This window comes from Equus quagga, chromosome 13, assembly GCF_021613505.1.
Source record: "Equus quagga isolate Etosha38 chromosome 13, UCLA_HA_Equagga_1.0, whole genome shotgun sequence".
NCBI lineage: Eukaryota > Metazoa > Chordata > Mammalia > Perissodactyla > Equidae > Equus > Equus quagga.
Window position 1 is genome coordinate 78,249,536 of NC_060279.1, and position 10,191 is coordinate 78,259,726.

The following is a 10,191-nucleotide window of genomic DNA, read 5'->3' on the forward strand; positions in this document are numbered from 1 at the left end:
CTCCCCCCTCCCTCCTCCCCTCCGGTCCTGTCTCCAGCGGGAGCGCGAGACGCTGGTCAGGCTCCGCGGCGCAGCTCGAAAATGAATAATCGCCCCCAATTGACTTAAATTCCACCGAAGCCGGCGCCGCGGCCGCCGCCGCTCGGGATCTGCTCGCTGTTTCTTTGCTTTCTCCATTCTTCCTTAAAAAAAAGCAAAACAAAACCAGCCAGCCAGCCAACCAAGAATCCGGTTTGTTGATCGCCTTATTTTTTTTTCACCGTTTGCCGGATTTGCAAACCGAGTTACATGCATGTCCAGTGGGGGTAGGTTTAATTTTGACGATGGAGGGTCCTACTGTGGAGGCTGGGAGGACGGCAAGGCGCACGGCCATGGCGTCTGCACCGGCCCCAAGGGCCAAGGCGAATACACCGGCTCGTGGAGCCACGGCTTCGAGGTGCTGGGCGTCTACACCTGGCCCAGCGGCAACACGTACCAGGGCACCTGGGCGCAGGGCAAGCGCCACGGCATCGGCCTGGAGAGCAAGGGGAAGTGGGTGTACAAGGGCGAGTGGACGCACGGATTTAAGGGGCGCTACGGGGTGCGGGAGTGCACGGGCAACGGGGCCAAGTACGAAGGGACCTGGAGCAACGGGCTGCAGGACGGCTACGGCACCGAGACCTACTCGGATGGAGGTAGGTGCCCCGTGCGGGCGGCCGGGCAGGGGGCTGGGCGGGGGGCTCCTTCTTCTCTTGCCTTTTCTGTTTATCTCTGGGCAAGTTGAGCTTCTCCCTCCAGCGGGGCCATGGGCACCTGGGGCTTTTCCTGGGGCTCCCTGGAGGCCACAACAGCCCTGGCTACAGGTTGCCCCACTGCCTGGTGGGGGACAGCGCCCCTGTGCCAGCTGAAAGGTGTTGGGGGCTTTCCAGGAGCCGAGTCAGGCCTGGGAGCGCGGAGCTGAGCAGAGTGTCAGTGCATCATCCGAGAGCAGGCCAGAGACCTGCTGGAAAGGCGAGACTGGGCCCACGGCCTCCGCTGGGACCCACTAAGGGCGGAGGGGGGCTAGGAGAGGGTCCCCTCCCCTGGTTGGCACAGCTCCCTTGGTGTTGGCCTCCTGGAGTCAGGCCCCAGCTCTGCTTCTTGTTTTCATGCGATGCCTGAGGGCCTCCCTAAGTCCTGATCAACCCAAGCCAATGGAAAGGGAGCAACTGGAAGAGCTAGAGGCGGGGGGACGTGAACCCAAACCAACACAACAAGGCAATAAACTTCTAGGTGGTTGGATGCGCGGCCAGCGCTGTTGGAGCAGGCGGCTGGGGGGAGGGAAGCCCATCTGTTTAGCCAGAGCCCAGGAATCTCGCCTTTCAGTGGCTGAATCATTTTCACCATGAGTTTAGGGAATGCTCTGTGCCTTCATTCTAAGATGCCACCACAGTCAGGGCTGGGCTGGTGCCGGAAGCCAGCGAGCTGCCCGCCTGCCCGTTGCTGCTGTAAGATGGTTTCTGTGCAGGAAGCCTTGGCCAGCTTTGCGGCTCCTCCCTGTCCCAGACGCTCCAGTGTCTGCTCCTCAGTGCATCTGACAGCCATGGAGCATTTACTGTTCCTGGAAGCCAGACCCCAAACAAACCTGCCCTCCACAAGCCCCCTCCCCCATCTGGGAGCTCCTCCTCAGAAGTGGCTCGGTGCCTTGCTCTGGGCGGTTTGGTAATTTTTCAGGCATGGATGCCTGGGAAGGGACTGGGGCACAGCAGTGACTTGTGTGCTTTTACTGGGCATAAAAATCAGGAGCGTATGTGTGGTCTTCTCCCTGCCTGCTCACTGCCTCTGAGTTGCATGAAGCAGGTACTAAGCACCTGCTTCCCGGCCACATCCAGGAGTGATGGAGGCCTGGAGAGTAATTATTATTTTGGCTTATGCAACTGAGAGGCAGGGTTCATTATTACTCAAGGGGAGGAGGCGTGGGGGGCAGTTAATTATATAACGCTCCTGCCTGTCAAAGCCGTGCCCAGCCTCGTCCCAGGCGGCCTCTTCTGTGCTGTTGTTGTTTTCATGGAGCCGGTTGGAGAGCTTCCTTGACCCTGGGGCGCCTGGGCCGGCCGGTCCGAGCAGACGGCCATCCCTGGGTTCTAGGCCGTGGGCGTGTGTGTGTGTGTGTGTGTGGAGGCACAGCAAGGCCTGGGCAGCATATGTGGGTGGCTGAGGTGGGCGGCCAAGCAGCCTGGTGCTCCCAACTGGGCTATCTGGGAGCCCAGGGGCAGTTGCCACCCCAGGGCTCTGTCCAGGCTGTTCTGCAGACCGGTCGCTCCAGAGGTGCTCCCAGCTGTGCCTGAGCCAGGAGAGCGGCTTTGAGGCCCTGTCAGGCCAGCCTCACACGGGGGCATGGGGAGGAGAGGAGCCAGGCCGCTGTCTCTGGGAACTCCCCAGAATATCTGAGAGTGAGGTCTAGCACCCCACTCCACCCAGCTTCCCTGGGCAGAATTCTCTCCTTCGTTCAACAGATATCTACTGATCGTCTACGATGAGCAGGTGCCCTGGGGTCTAGGAAAACAGCAGTGATCAGAGTAGGTGAATTTCTTTGTCCTCGTGGGGCTTCCATTTTAGAGGGAAGGGTGGTAATTACACTGCGGTTACCCCAGGGAAGAGAGGAGCTGACTTTGTGGCTGGCCGTGAGTTTAGGGTTTGACATGTTGTTGTAAGAAATGCTTTTTCCTTGGATCAGTGTCCTTGGGTCTCTGATCCCCATCCAACCAGCTATGCAGTGTTCTGCTCCCTAAAGCACTTCCCCTCCCCAGCGTCCTGTTTGAGTTTCACATGATGGAGACAAAGGGATCGTGTCCATTTTACAGATGAGGTCAGTGAGGCCCAGGAGCCCTTGTGACAGACCAGGCCCCCAGCCTTTGATGGCAGAGTCAAGGGTTTGAGCCCTGATCTGTCTGGGGCCAAGCTCCCTTTCTCCCACATTATACCAGCTGTACACCAACCGAGGCAGACACACAGATGCAGGGCACCAGCGCTGGCTGCTGCCTTTTGATTGGTGACATGGCATGACAGAAAACCAAATTGACCCTTCTGGCCTGGGATAATCAGGCTCAGACATCTGGAGCCACTTTTCTGGAACACTGTCCCTGCTTCTCATTAGGAAGGAGGTGACTATTGAGAATGCGTGCCCTCAAGCAGTCCATCAGGTGAACAGAACCAGAGTGGGGTGTCCTCATCCACCAGAACAGAGCAGTGGGTCTCCAGGCCTTACCCCCAGTCAGCTGGTGGGCAGTGTGGGGTCCCGCTTCAGAGAGGGCAGGCAGAGCCTCAGTGAGGTAGTGGTCCTGACTCCAGTCTGACTTTCGCTTTGCACAAGGGATGGAAATGTCAGGCAGGCATCAGCAAAGCTCCCAAACTTCAGCCCAGCTCCTGGTGCTGACTTGGGGAAATGGCACTTTCCATGAATAATGCACAGACGGCAGATGTGTTCTCCAGGTAGCTGGAATTGGTATGGAATCCATTTCAACTGGGGACGCTTCTGCCAACTCCTCCTCCTCCAGGTTCATTCTCCCCTGAGCGTAAGGCAGGTGCTGCTCATTGAAGTGAGCTGAGCGACTTCCACAGTCTGTTGGGTGACCCCACGGAGATGATGAGGCCGTGGGCGCAGGGTGGCAGGAGCACATGCTGTGGAGTTGACAACTGTTGGGCTTGAATTCTGGCTGTGCCTTTGCTCTGCACTGTGACCTTAGGCAAGTTACTTAACTTCTCTGAGTTTCTGTTTCTTCCTCTGTACAAAGGGCTGATGATAATATCTGTGAAGTGGTTGGGGATTCACTGAGGTGATGTATACCAATGGCTATGTCAGGAATATAGTAAGCCTTCATTATTATTTATCACTAGTTTATTATTACAATTCACGTGCACTGAATGTCACTTATAATGATCATTATTAGAACCAATAGCTGGACATGATAATGATGATAATGAAAATGGCAATGAATGGCAATATTAAACACTTACTGTGGGCCAGGCATGTGGCAAGTGTAGGCATGAATTATACTGCTTCATTCCTGTACCTTGCCAGCGTTGGTTTTCTCATTCCTCCCATTCCCCACGTTGGGAAGCAAGGCTCAGAGGAGCCAGATGCCTTGGCTGATGAGCATTGGGTGGTACCAGGATTCATGCTCTGGACCACAATTCCAGACTGGTGCTTTGGTGTGGAGCACCTCCGTCTAAACTCTCTTGTGCAGAACTGCCTTCCGGCCCCATCCTCATCCTCCACACCCCTTCTCTGCCGAGAGCAGCAGCCCTGAGCTGTAGGCAGGTGCGCACACAGGCCCGCACACCTCGGCCCTCCCTCCGGCCCCCCGAGATGCACTGCCTCTTCTCCACTCGCTGGACCCCTGCACTTTGCCGCAGAGGTAAATATTTCCTCCCGGGGGCTGTGTACACAGGACCCCTTGGACCAAAAGTTAACCCCCGCAAATAAACCCTCCCACAGCCTAAAGATATGAGTCATCTCACACACCCGGCCTCTCCCCCTCATACACAGATTCCGTTCACCGGCCCAGATCCCTCGGCCCACACAAATCACACACGCCCACAGCCAGAATTCAGATCTCCCGGCGCCTGCGCGCACACACGCGCACAATACACTTGTCACCCAGAGATGTTTGCCACCCCGTCCCCCAAAACATGGCCACGTGCACCCTCCTAGCTTTGTTCTCTCTCCAAGTACTCCAGATCACCATCCCTCCTGATTCCTGATTCCTGCTCCGAGAAGCGGCTACCCCGTGAGGGAACGTGCGCCCACAGAGGAGGGCTCGGATCGCTGATGGAGCCGGATGCTTTAACCTCACTTTAAATAGAACTTTGTGCAGTGACTGCCCCTTTGAAGGGGGAAAAACTCTCATGCAGACCAAATAAGTGGCCACTGGGAGTGTTTGTGGTGCTTGGCCATGAATATGTGAAAGTAAACTCTTTTTTTTTTAATGCAAATGCCCAGGTTAGGAGGCAGCAGGCCCAGCAACACAGATATTCTAGATGTTACACCAATAGGAGCTCATTTCAGAAACAAAAGAAGCCCTCAGCTCTCGGAGATAGAAGCATCTCCTCAGAGACTCTCTTTCAGCCACTTTGGGGAAGGAAAAGGCTCCAGGAGGTGAAAGAAGAAGCAAAAGCAAATAACTAGTTCTTTGTTGCCAATAATAGCTGAGAAAGAAGTGTTACTGAAGACTCCCCCCACCAGTGCAGCCCTGGAGCAATGTGACATGCTTTATATTAGGAAGCTGGTGAGGAACTGAGGATCAGCACCCTCCGAAAATAGCCGTACCCCGGGTAGTTAGTGGTAGCCCGAGCTGACATTAACAGTTAATGCAGCTAACTAGAGGACAGAGGGGACTGTGGGCCAATCTGTTTTGAGAACACCCAGCCAGAGAGAGGAAGACCCCAGAAAAACAAAGAGTAATGGTGGCTGTAGGGGGAGGCTCGGGAACTACTGCTATTTTCCTTCAAGACTTTTTTTCTTCCTCGATTTTCCCCAGGCCTCCACAACTCTAAAGATAACTAGCTATGAACTATGAGCTGATAATGCTGTATATAACGCTCATTGTGTCCTTTGATGACGACAAGATGTTTAGGTTTGTGAGCCCTAGAAGAAGAATGATGTTTGTTTGAATTTTCCGCAATGGCTCCCCCAGTTTGTAGTTCCTCGCTTGTGAGAGGCCACGTGGTTGATGAAGGCCAGCGCTGCGTGGGGCCTGGCTTTACCACCATCAGGCTCCGTGGACTAGAGCAAGGAGCTCTCTTGGGTCCAGCGTGTCTTTCAGGAGGAGAGAGGAGCGGTGTCTTCAGCACCCTGGAGAGCGCCCCACACATGTTGCCTGGGCGGCTTTGCTCTAATTCCCTCTGGGTCACCTCTTCCAGCAACTGCGTCTCCTCACCAGCGACTGCCTGGCCCTGACCCCCCCAGCACACTCGGCCATCAGAAGTTTGCCTGCTCCCGCTCTGCCAGTGTGTGGGTTCCATCCTCCAGGAAACACCCCCACTGAGGTGGGGTTTGCCTGTTTTTTACTCCAGTCCTGTCAGTCTTTCTAAAATAGTTGAATGCCTTCTAGGTGTCTCCTGGTGCAGTGAGAGAGCATCTCCCTGCTGGTGGAGGCGGGTTTGGGGTGGGGTCCTTAGTGAGACTGGTGGAAGTCACTCTGAAGCGCATTGGGTGGTGTGTGCTCAGTTCCCACGGAGCTGACAGGGGTTACAAGAACATGACCACAGGCAGCAAAGTGTCTGGAGCAGCCAAAGAATGACTATTTTGCTGCCGTTCTCCTGAAATCAGCACCAATGGATTAGTCATCTAGACCAGCTCTACCCAATCCAGGGGCCACCAGCCACATGTGGCAATTTGAATTTAAATTTAAATGAATTACAGTGAAATAAAATTTAGAATTTCAGTGCCTCAGTCACAGTAGCGACATTTTGAGCGCTCAGTAGCCACGTGTGACTAGTAGCAACCATATTGGACAGTGCAGAGAGAGAATGTTTCCACCATCACGGAAAGTTCTCTTGGACATGCTGATGTGGAGTGCGAGTTTCATGCAGGAAGGGCTGTGTGTCTGTGCTCATCACTGCTGTGTGTCCAGGGACTAAAATGGCGCAGGCATATAGTGGTCGCTCAATAAATATTTGTAGGGTGAGTGAACCGTGAAAATGCAGTAACATTTGGCCATTTCATTCACCATCACCATTTCACCTGTCCATGTCATTGCAGGAACTTAGAACTGGACATAGACTGTTAAAGGACAGTCTTAAACCTCTCTCTAAAGTGTCATTGTTTTGATCCCCTGACTGGTTTTGTTTTGTTATTGGCTCTGTCATTGCTTGTAAGAGACTCTGCCAGCGTTTTACATGAGTAAGATGGATGGCATCGAATACAGTGAATAATAGAGTAAGGATGTTCTAATGGTGCGAGGCAGTCATGACCGGGGGACAGTTTGGAGCACTATTTCCTGAGCAGCGTTCACAGCAAAGTGCTAGCAAAGACAGTTGGAAAAGTAAGTTCCCTTTCATCTACCCACTTTCTCTCTCTTCATTGCTACGGCTTCCTCGGCTTGACCCATTCACTCATCTGAGAAGCATTTACTGAGTTCCTGCTTTGTTCAAGGTGTGAAGACAGAAAGCTCAGGTTGACCTTCGTTGAGTCCACCTGGAAATAGTTGCTGAGCACTGACTACGTGTCTTAGTCCCTTGGGGCTGCTGCAACAAATACCATAGACTGGGTGGTTTATACAACCGACATTCATTTCTCACAGTTCTGGAGCCTGGGAAGTCCAAGATCAAGGCACTGACGGACTCAGTGTTTGGTGAGGGGCCTCTTTGGGGTTGCAGACTGCCAGCTTCTTTCTGTGTCCTCGTGTGGTGGGCGGGGCAAAGGAGCTCTCTGGGTCTCCTTTGTAAGGGCACTCATCCCTTTCACGAAGGTCCCACCTCCTAATAGCATTACTTTGGGTGTTCGGTTTCAACACATGGATTTTGGGGGGAAACATGCAGTCTATAGCACTACGTGTGCAGTACGTAGTTTAGGGTAATGAGGGAGATTGGGAAAAAGAAACAAATAAAAAATAAAATACGAGAAATAGGATGATGTGACTTCTACCAAAAAGAAAATGCAGTCTGGATGCAAAACTAAAACATGGGAAATAATTAGGGGTTCCTCGTGCCGGACTTTGGGGATCCTGCATGGGAATACTGCAGGGGAGAGTTCCAAGATGGGATGGGGGAGATGTGAGTGTCTTTGAGGGAGGAGCAGAGGCGTCCCAGGAGAAGGGACATCTGAGTTGAGTCTGAATGACAGTGTTAGGGTGGCCGTCACCCCATGAATGAAATTGCTGACTTTGAAGGAAGGGTGTGCTCAGCTTTACTCTTGTCTGTATGATGGGGTCATAGACTTCCTCCCTCTCAACCTGTGCCATCTCTCGCCTTCCCAGGAATGTCACAGGTGTTGATTGGGACCCAGGGGGTGCCCCCTGGTGCTTTTGGAGACCTCCAAAAGAATCGAGGGTCAGTCTGCACAGGCATTGGGCAGGGTGTTGGCCTGCCGCTGTCTCTTACTCTAGGCCAGTGCTCCTTAAGCTTGAATTTAAATTTAAATGAATTACAGAGAAATTTCCCCTGAATTTCCGGGCCTGAGATGTCACCCAAGAGTTTACATTTCTTGCAAGTTTCAGGTGATGCTGATGCTGCTGCTTCGGGGACTCCACCTTTAGAACCACAGCTCTGGGCTAGTGCCCCCAAACCCCAGCTGCACAGTAGAATTGCCAGACATAGTGCCCTGGGAGACTGTTAGAAATGCAGAATCTCAGGCCCCTGCAGACCTCCAGGGTCAGAATCTGCGTGCGAGATGCCCAGGTGGTTCGAGAGCGGGAAGTGACGCTTTCGCACACGAGTTCCGACCTTGGCTGTGCATGGAGTCATCGGGATGCTTTGACAAATGCTGATGCCAGGCCCCACCCAGAGATGCTGACTGAGGTGGTCTGGGTGCAGCCTCGCATCGGGATTCTTTTTTAAACTATCCAAGTGATTCTAATGTGTGGCTCAGGTTGAGGACCACTCGTCCAGAGCAGCCTCAGCTGCACGTTGGAATCACTGGGAGAGCTCGATGAGGGCTGCGTCCTGGGCTTCCATCCAACACCGCTCTAGCCAGGATCCTGGAGGGTGGCGTCCTGGCCTGGGGTTGTGATAAAAGCAGGAAGGCCAGGAGTCGCTGTGCTAGACAAGAGTTTTTCAAACTCTGGGTCAAGTGGCTCATGAAATAGATGTTGTGTTTCATTTAAAAAAATGCGCTGTCTCATTTTAACTGTCCTCATCTCTGAGGCAGAGGCCGACTGAGAAGGGGACAGGTGCTTCTCCAGCTGTGGTCCTCAGGACCACTTGCATAGGTTGGTGCTGTGATGTTTCTGCCTCTGTCACCACACGGTCTTCTTCTCTGTGTCTCTGCCCTTTCCTCTTCTGTTTCTTACAAGGACATGTGTCATTGGATTTAGAGCCCAGCCAAAATCCCGGATGATCTCATCTCAAGATCTTTAACTCCATTGCATCTGCAAAGACCTTTTTCCCAAATAAGGGCGCATTCGCGGGTACCGGGGGTTAGGACGTGGATGTGTCTTTTGCGGGGACACAATTCAACCCACTACAATGTCTGATAGATTTCAGTTTGGAAGTGCTCCCAAGCACACACTTGGTAACCTAGAACCCCAAAGCCAGGGAGAGTCCTTTGAAAGGAGGATGCTCACAGTTTTGAATGTCTGCTTTGTACTGAGTACTCGGCTGTGCACTTTACCAGAAATGTTATTTATTTATTTATTTATTTTAAGATTGGCCCTGAGCTAACATCTGTTGCCAATCTTCCTTTTTTTCTTCTCCCCAAAGCCCAGTCCCATAGTTGTATATCCCAGCTGTAAGTCGTTCTAGTTCTTCTTCGTGGGACGCCGCCTCAGCATGGCTTGATGAGCGGTGCCATGTCCGCGCCCAGGATCGGAACTGGTGAATCCCGGGCCGCTGAAGTGGAGCGCATGAACTTAACCACTCAGCCACGGGTCCGGCCCCTCTCTTGTTCCTTAAAACAGTGCTTTGAGGGAGGCCATATGCTCCCATTGAAGAGATGACAAACATGAGGCTCGCAGGGTTACGTGGCTTGATGAGGCCATGTGGCTGTTGGGCGCTGGGCCTCCACTGGCTCCAGAGCTGTCTCCAGCACCCGGCGATGGAGCCATCATTTCAGCCACTCCCTTGCTTTCCAGATGGGGGAGCTGGGGCCCCGAGAGGAGCCTGGGCTCCTTGCCCATGGTCTCACAGTGAAGCAGAGGCAGGAAAGGATGACACCATGGTCTTCTGCACCAGGCCTGTGGTGGGCCTTTGCCCAGCAATTCATAGACTTGTGGGTTCTCCCAGACCCCTCTGCGAGTGTGACGGAGCTGTGGGTCCTCTCCCCGAACACATGCAAGTCTCTGCACACATGCGATGTTTTGTGGGCCCTTCTGGGTGTTCACAGACTCCCTGAAACTTATGCTCGAACCCAGGATAAGAACCCTTCCATTCTTCACCGGTGCTGAAACGTGCTGAGCTCGGTCATCATTGAACGTAGCAAGTGGGAAATGGGAGGAAGGCTGGAGCCAGCGCCCTCCTGCGAGCATGAGAACCCAGCATCCTCCTGCGGGCCCGGGAACCCAGCATCCTCCTGCG

At 53.5% G+C, this 10,191-nt stretch overlaps 1 protein-coding gene across 1 annotated transcript in view; it reads left to right on the top strand.

Moving 5' to 3' along the window:
• The first annotated feature begins 292 nt into the window (after positions 1-292).
• JPH3 (junctophilin 3) overlaps positions 293-10,191 on the top strand; it is a 93,832-nt gene continuing 83,933 nt past the window's right edge. Inside the window, exon 1 of the mRNA XM_046684151.1 lies at positions 293-674. Within this exon, the coding sequence (XP_046540107.1) occupies positions 293-674 (382 nt within the window). The remainder of the gene's footprint in view (positions 675-10,191) is intronic.